Consider the following 20,843-nt stretch of genomic DNA (forward strand, 5'->3'; position numbering starts at 1 on the left):
CTTCAAAAGTAAGATTCACAGTTTTATGATGTGTAGATTCATAGGTACCTTGTGATCTGCATGTAAAGAGATTAAAAGAGAATCTGCGTTTTCTTTTTCTTCTCATTTTCTTCTCATAGTATGGTACACTTGATGTACCATGCTAAAAAATACCTCTTGAAGGAGTAAAGTAACTGATAATGAGTAGATAATTGCACAGCATTACTTTTCTTTTAAAAATCATACAAGTGGCTACATATTTTATAAAAAGGTATTTTAAAAAAGCTCAGAATATAGAGTCACAACCTCTGCCACTGTGCCAGGAAAACATCTCTGAAATGATCCATTGGTAGAAACACATTTGCAAGTTTTAAGGTCATGGTTATATAATGCCAGGATGCCTGATGAAAAAAGAAAAAGCTATAATCAGGCTTTCAGGCTTTCTTGCATCCACTATGAGTCTGACTGAGTCTTTTAAATGAGTTGACCTTTTGGTTTGGTGTTGGATAAATGGTCAAAAACATTTTTGTGCCTATACCTTGTCCCTTGCAGAGGTGGCCCTGTGGAAATGGGCTCTAATGGGAGCTTCACTCTCATTATCTCAGAATTATTCTGTGAGAGAGAAAAGCAATATGAAAAATTGAATAATATTTCTAGGAGAATAAATAGAACAGGGCCTGTGCCTGGCCTCACAGCTGACTCACACATATAGCCATGGGAAAACACTCATCCTTTTTTGTGCCTCAATTTTCAGCTTCTCTTCTTGCAAGGAGACCATCAAGGCAAATAATATAATGTCTCTGATGTGCTCAGGGTTTTATGAGATCTAAAGACTTATTTCTGTTTTCATGGCTGCAGACCTTTTTTAAAGTGAAAAGAAAATTAACCGCATATGCTAGGCTGAAATCCTAATTTCCACCGAACTGATACTACAGTGTATTTGTGCACATAGAGATCACAATAAAACATACATGTTTGCCCAACAAAGGAATTGTTCAAGGGATTCACAGCATTTCCACTACTTCCCTCTGCATATAGCTATTATATGGTGCCTGTTTTATTGCACTGATTGCTTCATGAACATCTCTCATTCTAATCCAAGAGCCCATTCAGAGAAGACTGTGCCCCACTCATCTTTTTAACCCCATTATCTAACAGCACATAATTAGTCCTTGAAAAGCGTTGAATGAAGAGAGGAATTAATAATGAAGGACCACTCAGACCATCACCACATTAACCCATCTAAAACAGAGAACGGTGAGGAGGAGGGGAATGCTGAAGTCTGATCTTCCTCTTCCACAAGTCTCTGGGATATGATGGTATGTGCCATGTGCCCTGTTGCTGAGAGCTGAATATTCATTAATGTCTGACTGTGCATGCAGGTGAGATAGGTGGTATAGACAGATTGAAAGAAGAAAACCATGGATCCTCACTCATCAGCGCCTAGAGTATCATTTAGGGAGGATGAAAACAACTCCCTATTCATAAATACCCATACAGCCAGACACTAATATTGCTCATGCTCCATCCATGATGGCAACGCAGGCAGTGAGAATGTAGCAGGCTTCACTAGAGTGTTTGTCAAGTGGACACCAAAAACCAAGACAACGAAGCAGTTGCTGTTGAGTCAGTTTCAACTCATGGCAATCCCATGCGGCAACCCCATGGGTAGTGCCAAAGGTTAGGTACTCGACTACTAAGCAAAATGTTGGAGGTTTGAACCCAGCTAGAAGTACCTCAGAAGAAAGGCCTACCAATCTGCTGCCAAAAGATCGTAGTCTTGAAAACCCTATGGAGCTCAGTTCTACTCTGCAACACCTGAGGTCTCCATAATGAAATGAACACTAACATGGGCTAATTGGAACACAATGCTGAAAAATGTTTTTACACACTCCCTGCATTCATGCACTTCCTGAGCCGTTGAGCATTTCTCTAAAGAAAAGAGCCATTCTAGAATCCATCAGTGAACAACAGTCACAGGTTCATCATTTAGCATCCTGTTTTACTGCTTCTACTGCAGCTATTGAAATACATGTCAGCAGAATTCTCTTAAAAGTTTGCTCCTTAAGTTCTTAAGTAAGTACTAAGCCAAACTAAAGAGTCTCTGCTCATACCTTCTGTTCTGTCTCAACCCTAGTCAATCCTGTAAAATTTAATAAATGTCAAGCTTTTAAGGGACTTTCTGAACTAACCACACATCACTTTGTATGATCTCAGAGGTGTCAATTAGCCAAGTAGATTCCAAATAACTCTAATAGTTTCTGTATCGGCTCAGAAGTTAATGGCTTTGCTATGAGATGGTGTAAGTTCAAAACCTTCACTCTAACATTTTATGTTTTAAAATTCATGTTTTTCTAAGTGATCATTCTGCTTTAGGAATAAATATCAACTAGTTTTTTTTTTAGTTATATGTTTGGAAAGATGCATGAAGACTCAAAGACTCCAAAGACTACTATTTTAGGCAACGTACATAATACTTAAGTAACTAGTTAAGCAAAAAACATACAACCATTTGATCTATACCTGTTGCTATCAAGACAATTCTGACTCATAGTGACCCTATAGGGCAGAATAGAACTGCCCCATAGGATTTCCAGGAAGTGACTGGTGGATTCTAACTGCTGACCTTTTGGTTAGCAGCCAGGCCCTTAACCACTGTGCTACTAGGGCTCCATTTGGTCTACTTAGTACCAAGTAAATAACCTAACTGGTTGCTTGTGTTCTTCTTTCAACCAAAGCTTCATACATGCTGTAATAAAGCAAGAATTTGAGACAATTTGACAATTGTGTGACACCTTGTGTGACAGGGTGTGGGAGGAGGTGGGAAATCAGTAAGCCCAATCCTTTGAGTCTTTAGATTCCTTTCCAAAGACTCTTAGAAAACTACATACGTCTGGAAGAAATTAGGGGTTATATGGTTTAACCATCATATTTTAAAAGATGGTGAAGCCGTGGCCCAGAGAAGTTAATTAACTGGCCCAAGATCTCATGACCAATAAGTAGCAGATTCAGGACAAACAGTAGAGTCCAGTTTGTACCTCTGCGTAGTTAGCACGGTACAGGTCACGCTCTTGTGTTTGGCATTTCTGGAGAAAATAAGTCTCATTGGGATCCCTTTTCTGAAATGTGCCTAACATCACTAAAGATCCATTCCGCCTTCAAGTAAACTCTTCTATCACTCAGACTCAAAACATTTGTTTTGTGACACTTCGATCTCTTTTATGATTTTTCCCATGTTGTTTTTTAGCAAAGTTGGACTACTGAGTCTCATTTTATAAAGCGGAGATGTTTAACCTAGTGTGCCAGAAACAACCTTGCAGGGAATGACTACAATATATCATACTGTCCTGCTCTGCACCAAAGCTCAATCCTGAGAAAGAACGGCTTCCAGCATCTAAGGGAAATAACTCTTACTGTTGCTATGAGGGATTTTTTTTTAACTCCTATCATATTTATTTTTGTACTTTTCTCATGTTAAAGTCTCTAATGATATATGGAAAACCTGAGACTGTATGTGTAGGTGAGTTGGTTCTGATTATGCAAGTATATGAGTCAGTCCATATTCCTGCTTACTTGGTTCATTAACTACCATCCTTCATCTGCTCCCTGACTCATGGTGTAACCAACCTTTAGCAGGTGATTTTTCTAGGCCTCGGTTTCTTCAGTGACAATGCAGCATTAGTAATACCAATCCCATCTCCCCTTGATTGAATTTTTATAATGTCTTAGAAGAAAATGTCTTTAAAATTATTCTAGTTATAGCCCACTGCCGTCGAGTCGACTCTGACTCATAGCAACCCTATAGGTCAGAGTAGAACTGCCCCATAGAGTTTCCAAGGAGCGCGTGGTAAATTCCAACTGCCAACCTTTTGGTTAGCAGCTGTAGCACTTAACCACTACACCACCAGGGTTTCCATTCTAGTAAAAGGCTCTTATTAATCATCTTCATTGTACTGACATTGGATAGAAGGTACTGAAGTGCTCATCCCAGTGCTTAAATATGATAATTAGGTCAACATTCTTTTGCTCCATCAAACTTTGATGCTCTGATCAGGCAAAATGCATTCTTAAAAACTTGATATCGTATATATATATATCTGTATGGAAACCCTGGTGGCATAGTGATGAAGTGCTACCGCTGCTAACCAAAGAGTTGGCAGTTCGAATCCACCAGGCGTTCCTTGGAAACTCTCTGGGGCAGTTCTACTCTTTCCTATAGGGTCGCTATGAGTCGGAATCGACTTGATGGCACTGGGGTAGGTTTATATATAAAAGCATGAAATTATGTACTTCTGGAATTTTTTTAAGTAAGAAAAAAAAAGTCATTTTTGTCTGCTCTGCACTCTCTGGAAACCCTGGTGGCTTAGTGGTTAAGAGCTTGGCTGCTCACCAAAAGGTCGGCAGTTTGAATCCACCAGGTGCTCCTTGGAAACCCTATGGGGCAGTTCTACTCTGTCCTGTAGGATCGCTATGAGTCAGAATTGACTTGACAGCAACAGGCTTGGTTTTTTGGTTTTCTGCACTCTCCTCCCAGATGATGGTCACTATACCTGAAACAAGGAGCCCTGGTGGCACACAGTGATTGCTAACCAAAAGGTCAGTAGTTCAAACCCACCAGCCACTCCACAAAAGAAAGATGTGGCAGTCTGCTTCTGTAAAGATTTCAGCCTTGGAAACCCTATGAGGTGGTTCTACCCTGTTCTATAGGATCTCTATGAGTCAGAATCAACTCAACAGCAATGGTATACCTGAAACAGGAAGAAGACACAGGGAGGTGAGCACTAAATATAATACTAACTAGCCACCAGCTAAAAGGATGAGTTTGGTAGCCATTATTACTAGCACCTACTTGGATCATTTTTCTGAGACCAGGGCCATATTTTCCTGAATTTGACTACATTTTCTAACCAAACCCATTTCTGGCTAAAGGTATGTATTTAAAAGATATTCTGTGGGTTTACTTCATGACCATGGGACAGGGTAATACTAACTATCCCTGACTTCAACTTTAATTTCAGTCCTGTTGTTCTATCCAACCAAAATTAGTGGCCACACATGGGCACTTGATTGAACTGCAGATTAATTTGTTCTCTTGTAAAAAAAAAAAAAAAAAAAACCTAATAATTGGTTTCTTGCTAAGTAATTGGAAACATTTAATAAGCCTTCAATAAGACCTGGGGTTGTAGCACAAATCCTGAGAGAATCTAGTTCTATGGAAAAATAACCTTCTGTATTGTTTCCCACTTTCCCACGTGAAGACTATGTCCACACAAAATAACCTGGAACATAATTGAAAAATTCAGACAACTATTTCCAGCTACATATGTCCCTGGGTGGTACAAACAGTTTGCATTCAGCTGGTAACTGAAAGGTTGGTGGTTTGAACCCACCCAGAGGTGCCTCAGGAGACAGGCCTGGCAGTTTGCTTCCATGAAGATCACAGCAAAGAAAACCCTGTGTAACACGTGGGGTCACCATGAATCAGAATCAACTCAATGGCACCATACAACAACAACATGTATCTGCTTATATGGCAACCAGAAAACCGAAGAACAAACAGGATAATTGATTTTTTTTTATTCATCAAAATTGCTGTTCCTAAGTAATTCCATATTAACCATGAATTGATAATCAAATTCCTATAAATGCTCCTTTCTAAGCATATTAGGAGTCCCTGGGTGGTGCCAATGGTTAAGCCCTCAATACTAGCCAACAGGTTGGTAGTTTGAACCCACCCAGAGACAGGCCTGGCAATCTGCTTCCAAAAAGTCACAGTCTTGAAAACCCTATGGAGCGGTTCTACTGTGCACACGTAGAGTCACATGGGGTCACTGTGATTTGGAATCAACTCAATGGCAACTAACAACAACAACTGTATTGATTTGGACAAGTTGAAATTTCTATCTTAAGAAGACAGAGTCCTAAGCAGCCTACCCAAGGCATAATTTCATTTAACAACTCTCTTAGCTCTTATTTATATTGTGACTTTCCATAGAAAACAATAAAAGCCTGTGTCTGCACTCCACAGTGCAACCTAGCATACCACATGGACAGGTGTATTCAAAAATAGTGATGGAAATATATGGTGTCAGAGATAGGCCATTTGGGATTAATAAAGTAAGAAGCCTAAATTGCTCAACAGCTTTTTAATAAAGCTTCTGTACAACGTGAAAATTAGTTTAAGTGTTAGGAGAAGATACAAAAGATCAGAAAGCAAAGTTTCAAACTGGTAGGAGTAACACCATGTAGATTCCATGAGGGTACACTGTTAAGAATCTGAGACAGCAGTCTAAGACCAATTCCATCTGCAGCCGGTGAGGGAGCCTTGCCTGCCTCTTTAACATGTATGTGTAAAGACTACTGGGCTCTAAGAGACTGAAGGTTTCTTGTCAAGGCAATGAAAATCTCAGCCTCATTGCTGTGATTTCTCACATGGCTCATGCTTCAAATTTTTGCATAATTTAAGTGAACTCCACTGTTTGTACTACCTCTGGATGGCACAGACAGTTAAGCGCTAGACTACTAGCCGAAAGGTTGGAGGCTCAAACCCACCCAGAGGCACCTCAAAAGAAAGACCAGCCATTTGCTTCTGAAAGGTCACAGCCTTGAAGATGCTGTGGAGCACTTCTACCTTGCACACATGAGGTCGTCGTGAGTTGGACTTGACTCAATGGCAACAGGTTTAGTTTGATTTTGGTTTTATGCTGTTTGTGTCTTGTTTCACTTGTAGAAAGCCAGTCCTAGCTGTTGAGTATTTAGGAATAATTTTGCATTAAATAGAAAAGAAGGTTATAAGAAAGATAGGCCTTTAAAGGTATCTTTTAAGAAAAAAAAAAAGAGCACTGTTCAAATAGGCTTACATTACTCAGCCCAGTGCTCTCCTTTAATACACCCTTTGATCCTGAGGACAGAGCCCATCAGACTGACCTGTGTGGACGTTGTCATTCCAGCTGGGAAGGATGAATTCTTGCAGCAACTTCTGTGGGTCCGAGCAGGCACAGGCTGTTACCGAGGGTGGGTACCAGCGTTACGGTGTCCGATCCTACCTGCATCAGTTTTATGAGGACTGTACCACCTCAATCTGGGAGTATGAGGATGATTTCCAGATTCAGAGATCGCCTAACAGGTGGAGCTCAGTATTCTGGAAGGTAAGTGAAGAGCGTATGTGTTTAACTCAGGAAGTGGAAAAATTATTGGCTATGAAAAGTATTGTAGCTGGAGAGAATTGAGAGGTTTGGCACTCTGTGTGTGCATTATTTCTGATAATATTAAATGCATTGTTCTGCATTTCGGACATGAAAATATAAACCTTGGGTCACAGAAAGTGTCCAAACACAGCACAATTGTTGGTTAGAAGGTTAAACATAAAGAGGCATAATTACCATCATTAATTATTATAGCTGCTGTTATTAATATGCCACTGAATTCACTAACTGTGAAGCCATCCGTAGACAAAACATTATATGCTGTCAGCCTCCCATTCTGGCTCAGTAAGTATCATTTGACAAATTGTAACAATTATTCAAAAGAAATAATTGGGTTAATAACACACTTGGCTGCTAACTGAAAGATTAGTAGTTTGAGTCCACCCAGAGACTCCTGGGAAGAAAAGCCTGGAGATCTACTTGTGAAAAGTTAGCCATTGAAAACCTAATGGCACACAGTTCTACTCTGACACACGTGGGTCACCATGAGTCACAGTCGACTCCATGGTCACTGGTTGGTTAATGCTGAGACATAGTACAGTGATCAGAAACCCAGCTCTGCCTCTACCAGATATGCAGTTGTGAGAAAGTTTTATCTCTCTGAGCCACATCTTCCTCAACTGTAAAATGGAGGGACCTGATTAGACAATTTATGCAGTCATTCAACATATAGTTAGTGGACAGCTACTCTGTGCCAGGATGTTTCAAAGTGCTAGAGATTAAGTTGGCAGGGACCATCTGTGAAGATTATAGCCTAGAAAAACCTATGGAGCAGTCCTACTCTGTCACACGAGGTCACTATGAGTTGAAATCCACTTGATGGCACCCAACAACAACTTGAAGACGAACCAGGATAAGGGAATAGAGAATGGTGGAGGGCTGATATTTAGATATGCTGATTATATATAGAAAGCCTCTCAGAAATGACACTTGAGCAAATCTCAGAATGAGCTGAGGGAGCAGACCATGCAATTATCTGGCAGAATGTTCCAGGTTGGGAAAATAACAAGTTCAAAAGCTCTGAAATGGGGACAAGCTTGGTGTGTTGGAAATATAGCAAGAAGTCCAGTGTGATTGGAGTGGAACAATAGGGGAAAAGGGACAGGGGATGAATTCAGGAGATAACAGGGCACAGATGATATAAAACCTTGTAGACCACAGTGGGGACTATGGCTTTTACTCTGAGAGATGTGGGAAGGCATCTGAAGATTTTAAGCAGAAGGGTGACATGATCCAACTAATATTTTAGGGTCATTCTGGCTCCTCTATGGAAAATAGATTATAGAATCACAAGGATAGAAGTAACTAGATCAGTTATGAGGCCATTAATGCACCCAGGCAAGGTGTTGATGACTTAGGTTAGGGTGCTGTTAGTGGAGATGGTAAAAAGTGATCAGATTTAGTATAAAGGTTGAAGGCTGACCTGTCAGGACCTGCTGATAAATTGGATATGAATTATGAGAGAAAGAGGACTCAGGATGATTTCAAGGCATGTGGCCTAAGTGAGTAAGGTTATAATTTACTGGGATGAAGAACACTGGGAATGTTGTGAGATTGGTGGCGAACCAAGAGTTCTGTTTTGGTCATGTTATACTGAAGATGCCTTAAGGGGCCCTGGCGGCACAGTGGTGAAGAGCTCAGGCTGCTAACCAAAAGGTCAGCCGTTGGAATCCACCAGCTGCTCCTTGGGAACCCTGTGGGGCAGCTCTGCTCTGTCCTGTAGGGTTGTTACGAGTTGCAATCGACTTGACAGCAATGAGTTTTATAGACATTCAAGTAGAGCTCTCTAGTGGCAATTTAAATATACTAATCTACAACTCAAGGAGCCCTGGTGGCACAGTGGTTAAAGTGCTTGGCTGCTAACCAAAAGGTTAGTGGTTCAAACCCACTAACCAATCCACGAGAGAAAGATGTGATGGCCTGCTTCTGTAAAGATTGAAAAAACAGCCTTGGAAATCCTATGGAACACTTCTACTCTGTTCTACAGGGTCACTATGAATCAGAATCAACTTGATGGCAGTGGCTTTTTTTTTTTTTTCAATGATCTACAACTCATGGATTGGGAGGCATTGACACATAGCATGTATTCAAAGGCATCAGACTAGATGACATCACCTAGGAAGAGAGTGTGGACATGGAAGAGAAAAGGGCATTGAGATACTCTAACATTTAGCAATCGAGAAAAGGAGGAAGATTCAGCAAGGGATACTGAGAAGATATAACCTTAAATGATCCCTAAAGTTCTTTCAAGGAGGCCTGGTGGCACAATGGTTAAATGCTAACCAAAAGTTCTGTGGTTTGAAACCACTAGTGGCTCTGTGGGAGAACAGTCCTGGTGATCTGATCTGATCTGATCTGGTAAAGATTATAGCTTAGGAAGCCCTATGGGACAGTTCAATCCTATCCTATAGTGTTGCTGTGAGTCAGAACTGACTCAATGGCACACAACAACAAGATTCTTTCAGCTCTAGCATTCTGTTCCTTGGGGTTTCCAATTATCCCCAATTTTCTCCCAGCATTTTTTACATTGGAGTGCATGTTGTTGTTAGGTTCCGTCAAGTCAGTTCCGACTCATTGCAACCCTGTGTACCACAGAACAAAACACTCTCCTGTCCTGCACCATCCTCACAATCGTTATGCTTGAGCCCATTGTTGCAGCCACTGTGTCAGTCCATCTTGTTGTGGGTCTTCCTCTTTTCTGCTGACCCTGTACTTTACCAGGCATGATTTCCTTCTCCAGAGACAGATCCCCCCTGACAACATGTCCAAAGTATGTAAGACGCAGTCGCGCCGTCCTTGCTTCTAAGGAGCATTCTGGTTGTACTTCTTCCAAGACAGATTTGTTCGTTCTTTTGGCAGTCCATGGTATATTCAATATTCTTCACCAACACCACAATTCAAAGGTGTCAGTTCTTCTTCGGTCTTCCTCATTCCTTGTCCAGCTTTCATATGCATATGATGTGATTGAAAATACTGTGGCTTGGGTCAGGTGCACATTAGATGAAGTGCATGCTAATTAGTTATTTAATGTTTACTCAATAACTGCAATTTATCGGCATTCTAGTGTGACAAGAAGCAATACAGCATCATAACTGAGCATGGGCATTGACCTCAGACTATAAGGTGTCTTATTCCAGCTCTCCCACTTAATAGTGCTGTAACCTTGGGCAAGTTAATTGATCCTAATAAGCCTCAGCTTACTGATTGGGAAAATGGTGGTACTTATAGTACCTACCACAGGAAGTTGTGAAATAAGATGATATTTATAAAGAGCTTAGAGCAATGCATGGGACATGCACTCAGTAAGCATTAGAAGTATTAGCTGCTATTACTGCATGCCGTATGGAAGACTGAGTTCTGAAATGGAACTAAACTAGAAATCTAGTTAATAAAGAAAGTATTAGGTAACATGGTTGTTAACACGGATTACCCAAGACCTCCTATTAATTCAAAATCTAACCAGTGTGGCGACTCTCTGCTAGTCAAGTCAGCATCCTTGCGTTGTAGAAATCTCATCCCTGATGCCTGTTTGCTGGCCTGAACCAACGAGATACAAAGCCAAGCTTGGCACATATTGTGTTTACCCAGATAAGTGGGTGGTTGCTTCCCTAGTTGTCAATAAAACAAATATTTGCCTGGCATAGCTATTGTGCCAAGAGCCTAAAATACCACTGACATACAGAATATTGTAAGTGTTCATGTGGATCAAAAGCACTGATAGTTATGTAATTTGTGAAGTCATAAACCAATCAAATAATACCTGGTTAGGATTTAAAAACTCTACCACCCATCTGTCAATCTGACATGCTATGATGGTTTTTGTGTTGCTATGATACTGGAAGCTATGCCACCAGTATTTCAAATACCAGCAACATCACCCGTGGTGGACAGATTTCAGTAGAGCTTCCAGAATAAGACAGACTAGAAAGAAGGGCCTGTGATCTACTTCCAAAAATTATCTTGTGAATCACGACAGATATTTTGTTTTAACAGGGTTATGGAATACAACAGATATTGTCCAATATAGTGCTAGAAGATGTGCCCCTGTTAGGTTGGAAGTCACTCGAAATACACAGAGGCCACGACAATGGACTTGAGCATACCAATGATCATGAAGATGATTCAGGACCAGGCAACATTTTGTTCTGTTGTATGTGGGGTCACCATGAGTCGCACGTGGCTCAACAGCCACTAGCAACAACAGGATTTAAAACAAAGAAATCACAGTAAATGATTAGCCCCAGAACTGAGATTTCAATATATTTTCCCTTCTATTTTATACCAACAATATCTAAAAATACATACTCGCTATTGTGCTGGACTTACTTCAGAGACAACAAATTCCAAATCCTGGCCTCATAACCTAACCATTAGACACTGGAAGGCGAATTGAGAAATTTAGTCAAGTGAATATCATGGTTTTAGAAACCACATCTCTACCAAGAGAATACACCCACTGCTCTTGAATCTCCTGTTGAGGAATATGAGAGAAAGAGAGAAAGGTACTGGTTATGCCATATTTGTATCATTATTCTTTTTCATGTTTTTCCTTTCATTTCAAACTACATCTGTAAGTGGTTCAAGTTGCTGGCTTCCCTTTCTCACCTCTTCCATTATTATGTTGCCAAGGTAAAGTTGGTCTGTTATCCAGGGCTGTGCTCACAGAGCCTTGGTAGGACTCTGCCCTTAACTTGAGCCAGCATGGAAGGATTTAATGAGAATGAAGATTGGAATCAAATGGACATGAGCTGAATCTTTGTTCTATCGTACGCCGTGTGCATATCCATCTCACAGTGCTGTTCTTTCTCTCTTTCTACACTTTCATGTCCACTGTGCACTAGACCATGTGGTAAGCTCTGGGATACAGCTCTGAATAAGATACTATTCTTCACCTCAGAATAAGATATAGCCCTTGACCTGAAGGTGTTCACAGTCAAATAAGGGAGGTAGACATGTACAAAGATTGGTATAATACAATATGATAAATATTACCCTGGTGGTATAGTGGTTAAGAGCTTGGCTGCCAACCAAAAAGTCTGCAGTTCAAATCCACCAGCCACTCCTTGGAAACCCAATGGGGCAGTTTGACTCTGTCCTAAGGATCGGTATGAGTTGGAACCAACTCAACAGCACCTCACGACAACATTCTAAAGGTAGTCACAGTACTTATTGGGAGCATGGGGCTGGGGGGTGGGGAGTGGGTATCTGATGCAGCTTGAGGAGGAAATGATTCCACAGAAGAGATTACTTGTGAAAAAGTAGGAACAAGGCATCTTAGTAGAAGGAGGAACATTGCAAAGCGTGAGAGTCATGAGAGAGGATGACATGTTCAAGAGACTGCAAATAGTTCAATATGGCTGGGCTTAAAGTTTAGAAGTTGGGGGAAAGGGTTCAGGAGATGAAACTGGGCTTGCATATACAAGAGTTAGACCACAGAAGACTTTGAAAGAGTGTGCAATCAAAAATCTCCTCAACTCAGCAGCTTGGATAAACATACACACATACATGTAAACACACAATGTAGCACACAGTCTCTGTACCTCAGAGTGTTGGCTTCCTGCATGGTTGCCCCAGTCATTCCTAATTTATCCCAGTGCCTGCAACTGCTGCCATCTAGAAAAATCCATGTGATATGGTTCCATCTACCCTTACCATCCATTGCTGCTGCTCAAGGATTGAACGGACGGTGGTAGAATTTTTCTTTCTTATCCTTGTTTTTTTTTTATCCTGTACTTGACCTTGACTAGGGCAGCTGCCACTAGAGTGTCTGTGCATTCAACAGCCTCATATGGCAGGAATTGAATTAATGGGAGTGGTATTCTCACCTCCAGTTATTCTTCCCTCATCTCAGGGTTATCCTTTATCTTATCCTCAATCCATATCAGACACATCTCAGAGGTCCAAGCTAAGACTGTCTCCTCCACAGCCTGACTTAAAGTGAAAGTAACTCTCGTCCTTCTCTTTCTTCTCAAGGCCCCCAGTACAGTCCTCCTATCTGTCCTGATTGCTCCAGTTTTCTTCCTGAACTAAGATTTTTAAGTTTAAGTCTTAGATTTCTCTTCGAAGTTATGCTAGATACTAAGGAGTTGAATTTTATCCCGGAGATGAGGGAAGCTGTAGAAGACAATTAAAAAGAGAAATCATGTGGTATTATTTTTGTTTTTTAAAAAATTTCTCAGATGGCACTTGAAGGATGAAGGAAGAAGGTTGAGGCTAGGAATGGAGACCAGTCAAGATTCTGTTGCAGTGATTCAGGCAAGAAATAATATGCAGTGTTCTGCATCACGACAGTAGCTATGGTGATGGAAAGGAGAGAAAATATTCAAGAGAATTTTATGAGGTAAAATCAATAGTACTGAGAGGCACAAACAGTTATGCATACAGCTACTAGCTGAAAGGTTGGCAGTTTGAATGTACCCAGAGGTACCTCAAGGAGAGGTCTGGTGATCTGCTTCTGAAAAGTCGTAGACATTGAAAACCCCATGGAGCAGTTCTACTCTGTAACACATGGGATTGCCATGAGTTGAAATCGATTAGACGGTAACTGGTTTGGCTTTTTGTTTTGTTGTTGTTTTTACTATGAATGTAATTAAGGACTCCAGGATAGGTGAATGGGAGAAACACCGAGAAATTGAGAAGGAAGGTAAGGAATACAGTTTTGAATAATTTGAGTTTGAAAGATCTTTGGGACTGGCAGGTGACTCCACTCAGAGCGCCAAACCTGCTGCCATTGAGTCGATTTCAACTCATAGTGACCCTATAGGACAGAGTAGAACTGCCCCATCGGGTTTCCAGAGAGCACTTGGTGGATTCAAACTGCCAACCTTTTGGTTAGCAGCTGTAGCTCTTAACCACTGTGCAACCAGGTTTTCCGTTCAGAGCTCAGGCCCTGCTAAAGAGAGGTGAGCAGCAGCCCTCAGTGCTGAGGAAGAAGAAAAAGCCACTTTTCATTCTGGATGCACTTCCTCTGAATTACCTCTAACCCAGATGGCTCCTTTCACATTTAGCTCCATCCAGCCTTTTCCCCACACACACTGTTCTTCCCTGCCACTCTGGTTCTCACTTCCAACAGTTATTACTGCCTGTTCTCTGCCAGAACAGCTGTGTTCTACTGCTGCCAGCTCTGCATTTTCATATCTCATCATCCCAGTGGAATGCAACGAAGGGGATATTGGTCAGAAAAAACACAGTCTCTGGCTTGTAGCCTCCTCCAATGTCATTTCTGGAATCCAGGCCCTCCTCCCTATCTAATCCTCCCTTCCGCCCAAAGGGACTGGTTTTCATACATCCTCTCCTCAGCCAAGAGAGTCATCAAGTTTCACATCACAAAGATTGTCCTTGCTGCTGTCTTTGGCATTTGTCACAGCCTGGAGAGGCCATTCTGTTTCACCATTCTTTTGACCTAGCCAGCCATAGCCCCAGGCTGCAGTGGTATAACTGGGGGGAGGACCTGCTCCCAGCAACATTCCAGCTCTTCCATGAAGCCCTAAACCGGGCTGCTTTTTCTCTCTTGGAACCCTAGTGGCACAGAGCTTAAGAGCTTGGCTGCTAACCAAAAGGTCAGCAGTTCGAATCCACCAGCCACCCCTCGGAAGCCCTATGGGGGCAATTCTTCTCTGTCCTATAGGGTCACTATGAGTCAGAATCGACTTAACAGCAATGTATTCTCTCTCGTAGACCCTTAAAAGACCTCTGTGTTGCAATTTTTTATTCTCTCAATTTAATAGAGCCTCCTCTTCTATTAGACCTATCACCACGTTTACTTAGAACAGTATCCAGAGACAATGGATACAACGGTTATTCCCTCACCTGCTCCGACGTCGTACCAGAACTAAGCTGATGTACCCCAACTCCCTCTCCTCACCTCCACTGTACTCTCTGGGAAGCAACCTACTCTCAATCCCATTATAGCTCCTTCGATCCTACCATTCCAACTCTCCCTGACATGGCTTAATACGTTCAGAGTCCCTCAGTGGGTACAGAACATCCCTCTAGGAGATCCTCATTAGACTTGCATTGATGGAACCTTCAGAATCCTTGGAGCCAGTTATTCATTAGGTCCTCCTCCCCTCCACAGATGGCAGGACTCTCTGAACCTGATACTCTGATATAAATAGGAAAGGGAAGAGGCTCAGTGGGCCAGACACTTGGCAGTTCTTGAAGAGAACAGGGATTTTGCCATCTGCAAGGCATGGTTTGCCTTTTAGCTTCTGAGTGATATTCCAAGAGTGGATTTTAATCTACAAAGCTCTATTCAGTTGAGGAGCAGACTGCTCTGATCATCCATCACCTGGCTCCATATTCAGCTGTCTGGTGATTTTAAGTTAGTCAGTCAACAATATTTATTGAGCGTGAGGCTGGAATGAGAGCTATGGAGAGACAAGACAGAAACAAAAGCTGGAAGCAATGGTCTCCATTGCTCTTAAGAATCGCGGAAATTATGAAGGATACATTTTTGCTGGCCTTGATTTTGGAGAATCAGTGCCCGTTCTTAAGGAGGGAGGTAATTGCGTGGCATATGAACCATATCACCATGGATATTTAAGTTAATTTAGTTGGTGCATTCAGAATTCTCAGGATGTGAGTCTTTTTTTTAGGATCTATAAATAATAGTCTTTGAAGGTGAATTTACTTGCCACCATTTTTAGAAATATGTAGAAAACAATCCAAAATGTTATTTTATTTTGTTACGACCTAGTTTTTCCTGTGGTACTTACATCTTGTGTCGAAGAGTTTCTGTGTTCTTTCAGAAGGCATCATGTTGACCCTTTTTGTTTTTCATTTTCTTTACAATATTTCATAAAGGAAATTTGCCCATACCTGATGGCTGGAACTCTGCTGAAATTCAAATGAAAATGATAGAGAACACTTACACAGGATAATAATCAGTGAAGTCTTATTGGTAGAATGAAAAGTCGGAGGGAGGGGCTTTTGAAGCACACAGAACTGGGCTGGAAACCAGCTGTGTCACCTACTAACTGTGGGAACTTGGACAATTCTTCTTTGACCCTTTAAGCCTAAGTTTTCACAGGTGACATGGAAGGAAAAATATTTACCCCTTATAAGATACTTGTGAGTATTAAGTGAAAAACACATGGAAAAAGTCTAGCACTGTGCCTAGCTTGGAAACCCTGGTAGTGTATTGGTTAAGAGCTACATCTGCTAACCAAAAGGTCAGTGGTTCGAATCCACCGGGTACTCCTTGGTAACTGTATGGGGCAGTTCTACTCTGTCCTACAGGGTAGCTATGAGTCAGAATCAACTTGACAGCAATGGGTTTGACTTTTTTTGGTTCCTAGCTTACAATAGATGCTCCATAAATACTCAACACCGCACCCATTGCCATCGTGCTCATTCTGACTCATAGCGACCCTATAGAACAGAGTAGAGCTGCCCCATAGGGTTTCCAAGGCTGTAAATGTTTATGAAAACATTTTTCTCCCACAGAGCAGCTGGTTAGTTCGAACTGCCAACCACTCGGTTAGCAGCAGAGCACTTAACCACTGGGCCACCAGGGCCTTACGTAGAATTGCTCCATAGGATTTCCAAGGAGCAGATCGTGGATTTGAACTGTAGACCTTTTGGTTTGCAGCCGAGCTCTGAACCACTGCACCACCAGGACTCCATAAATATTAGTTCTCCTTTTCTCCCTTTTGTTACGGTAGTGAATTTATGAGTATGTTTTCCTTCTATTATCTAAACCTTCTTGATTGCTGTATTTAATTAAATTTAATAAATATGGCTTAAATGTTCAACAGTAAATGGTGTTATATATTTGGTTGTTTTTTTTAACCTTGTTATTCCAACTAAAACAATTAGGAATAGAAGGAAATAAGAAATGTTACTTGAAAAATAAATAACTGTATTAGCTGGTCTGTATTCCAAGTGCTGAACAATTGTTGTGATACTGTTGCCAATGTGGCATAACAGGTTTATGAGGTATATTTCCAAACAATAATAATAATGATAACTACTTATTACTATTCATTACTTAGCCAGGCAAAAGCTAAGTGCTTTCATGCATGGTCTCATTTAGTCCTCACAACTCTGTGTAAGGAAGGTACTACTATCATTTGTCATTTTATAGACAATGAAATTAATAATGAGTTAGTTTAAGTAATTTTTCCTTACACCATGGTGGCAACGCTGGGTTCCAGGCCTGAACCTTGACTCCAAATCCTGTGACCTTAAACAACAGTGGCATATTACCTTCCATCTTCAGTTGTTACATGTTATTAGAACCTGATCTTACACCATTTAACCACCATCTGCTACTGCTAACGCTTTGCAGTGTCTGCACGAGCACAGCCCAAATAGCTACATGTTAGAGGAGAAAGATCTGGACTGGGGGTCAGATCTGGGGTTTCTAACCCTGGAGCTGCAACCTATTTGTGTACCTCCATGGGCAAATGACCTACCCTCAATGAGGCTACATTTCCTTACCTGTAAACTGGCAATGATGGTTCCTTCCCTGTTTATCTGATAAAAGAAGGTGGGTATTTCTAAAGCCTGTCAATGTTCTCTAGCCAAAACCAGCAGGAACACACCCGTAGTTGGGTTTATTACTCTTTGCAGTGAGGAAGAACACCACCGTAGGTGACCACTGGACATTTCAGTAAGAGGGTGTGAGGAAGGACATATTATACAATGTGGGTTTTGGTTGGGTGATTTGGAGGTGGTCTAAAGAAGCAGGAGTTCACTTCAGGTTAGGGGCTGCTAAGAATCAGGGACAATTCTATGATTGGATATCTCAGGAAATCTTATCTATAGGAAGGACAGACTAGATCAAGACTAAAGCTCTGATTCCTCCACTGTTTGTCAGTTTGTCATACGGTGGTGGCTTACATATTGCTATGATGCTACAAGCAACACCACTGGTATTCCAAATACCAGCAGGATCACCCATGGTGGGGAGGCTTCAGGAGAGCTTCCAGACTAAGATAGACTAGGAAGAAATGCCTCATGATCTACTTCCAAAAATTAGCCAACGAAAACCCCATAGATCACAACAGAAAATTGTCCAATATAGTGCTGAAAGATGAGCACCCCAGGTTGGAAGACACTCAAAACACACAGTGACCACAACAATGGACTCAAGCATATCAGCAATCACGAAGATGGGACAGGACCAGGCAGTGTTTCATTCTGCTATATGTGAAGTCGCCATGAGTCGGAGCCAACTCGATGAGAGTAAAATGACAGCAAAGATGTAATTGGTAAAGGAGCAGCTGTCACTGATATTAATAAGGAGAGGGAGGTGTTTGGTATTTAATGATTTGAACGATGGCCTTGTTTTTGACAGCACTCAAACAAAATTACAAAATAGCCTTGTTCTGTCTCACTTCATCATGGTCGGAGTGACTTGTCTAGTGTTGATGTGATGTTTAGGTCCAAGAGCAGAACTCCATGAGCTAGCTATGAGAGTCACCAGTTTCTACCAACACTGAGGCCTAGTGGCCAGAGTCAGGTCAGTTCCTGGGTATCAGGGCTAGTCTACTCCTCCAGATGACATAAGACAACGTAAGCAAAAGGTGGGGCGGTGGGGGAGGGGGGTGGTGGCGGGGGTTGCCAACTCTAAAGCATTGTACAAACGGAAAACTCAAAAGAAAAAATCAAGACTCAGTACTGCAGTTTCTGGTTGCCTTTAAAATCTGAAAGGCCTTCCTTTCACCTTCTTTTATAACTAGAAAATAAAGTAGATTTTTCCTGCAAATTTGAGGCAACCGGGAGTACTCACTTCTTTTCTGAAAAAAAATCTTGCCCTTGAGGGCTCAGAAGAGAGCTGGTACACCTTGCTTATTCTGTTTTCCTCCTCTTGTGTCTTTCACCAGGTCGGACTCATCTCGGGCACAGTCTTCGTGATTCTTGGATTGACTGTTCTGGCAGTGGGCTTCCTGGTCCCCCCCAAAATCGAAGCCTTTGGCGAAGCCGATTTTGTGGTGGTCGACAAACATGCTGTCCAATTTAACGGTGCCCTTGACATCTGCAAGCTGGCAGGTGCAGTACTCTTCGGCATTGGAGGCACGTCCATGGCGGGGTGCCTGCTCATGTCGGTGTTTGCCAAAAGCTACTCCAAAGAAGAAAAAGTCCTCCAGCAGAAGTTTAAAGAGCGAATAGCAGACATCAAGGTCCACACCCAGCCCGTTACAAAAGCTCCAGGCCCGGGGGAAACCAAGATTCCAGTCACTTTGTCCCGGGTTCAAAATGTCCAGCCTATATCAGCAACCTGAACCCGTTTCCACCCCACTCTTCCCCACTGTAATTTATGCACACGGTTGAGCGGGAGAAAGCAGGTTTTGAGGTGACAAGGATTTGGCGTTCACTTGCTCCAGCACTGTGTTCTGCTGTGGGCAGCACAGTGAGTGAGCTCAGCCTCACCCAGTTCAGGGGCTTAGGTGAAGGTGAAGGTTGATGTCATGTGTCTATCTGTGCACAGACATCCAGCTGCTTCCAACGGGTGCACCTGTGTGCCCACCAGGAACCCCTCTGAAATGTCCCTCTCATCTATTGTGACTTTGTGTCATTTTCCGTGTTATTTGAAAGTGTTCAGCGGTTTAGACCAGCCTTTCTAATGGCAAATGTGGTCTGTTTTATTTTTTAAGATTGGTTTTTCTAATCTTTCCTGCTTGGTGCTGTCTTCCAGTCCTGTCTCACTATGTGTAAGAGATTGTCAAGTGTTTTCATAGAAAGGTAGAATTCGCTGATTTTGACCCAAATGTTAGTCTTTTAACTCTGTTCCAGCTTGGGTTCCTCAGATCGCAACCAGATTTATCAGAGTTCTCCACAAATCTTTTGGTTTTCTTCTCATTTAAAAAGCTAAAATTGCCGACTCTAGATTCTTGAAACAAACAGGAAAAATTAATATTAGGAGTATCCATTTATGTAGTGTTTAGAAGCACTGAAGAAGCCAAGAAATCTAAGTTTCTACTACTAATTACCTATGTGACCTTGGGAAAATCATTTAATAGCATCTCTGGGCCTCAGTGTCTTCATCAGTAATATGAGGGTTCCAGGCTGTGATGGTCTGAGGTGCTTCCCTGCTCACATCTGAGATCCCATTTTTGCCTCTTGTCATGGTGTCTTCTCCCTCAAGGATGTTTCCCACAATGGATTGTTTCAGACCAGACTCCCAGAAAGCTACCAAGTCAGCATCTTGCTAGGCTACCTACCCTTACATATCCAACCCCAGCAGTTTGTATAATGTTCTTGTTTTCACAAAGATGAAAGTAAGCCATCCTTTAAGAAGCCCCTAAACAACAACAACAAAACCAAACCTCTTGCCTTCAATTCTGACTTCCGGCGACCCTATAGGACAGAGTAGAACTGTCCTGTAGGGTTTCCAAGGAGCAGCTGGTAGATTCGAACTGCTGACCTTTTGGTTAGCAGCCTGAGCTCTTAACCACCGTGTCACCTGGGCTCCAAGAAGGCCTTGGCTAGCTATTAACCTTAAAAGAGGTTTCCTTTCTCAAATAAGTTTTGTTCTCCAGCCAGATGCTCCTCTCATCCCTCTGCACTTTCATTTAATCTGTGGATTTAAATTCAAGCGAGGAAAATGGAAGATGCGGCCTCAGTATTTTCTCAGAATTCATGCCACCTTCAAGTTCTGTCTTTTTTTTTTCTCCCACTGGGTAAATAAAATATGTGAACGAGCGTAACCTG

General features: G+C 41.8%; 1 protein-coding gene across 1 annotated transcript; it reads left to right on the forward strand.

The window, feature by feature from the left end:
* Nucleotides 1-6,789: 6,789 nt before the first annotated feature.
* On the forward strand, nt 6,790-19,414 carry NRSN1 (neurensin 1). Its single transcript, XM_003416443.3, has 2 exons — nt 6,790-7,127; nt 19,016-19,414. Exons 1-2 carry the CDS (start codon nt 6,939-6,941, stop codon nt 19,412-19,414), a joined length of 588 nt encoding a protein of 195 aa, XP_003416491.1. The 5' UTR covers nt 6,790-6,938.
* The last annotated feature ends 1,429 nt before the right edge of the window (nt 19,415-20,843 follow it).

This window comes from Loxodonta africana, chromosome 1 (assembly GCF_030014295.1).
Source record: "Loxodonta africana isolate mLoxAfr1 chromosome 1, mLoxAfr1.hap2, whole genome shotgun sequence".
In the NCBI taxonomy this organism is placed as follows: domain Eukaryota; kingdom Metazoa; phylum Chordata; class Mammalia; order Proboscidea; family Elephantidae; genus Loxodonta; species Loxodonta africana.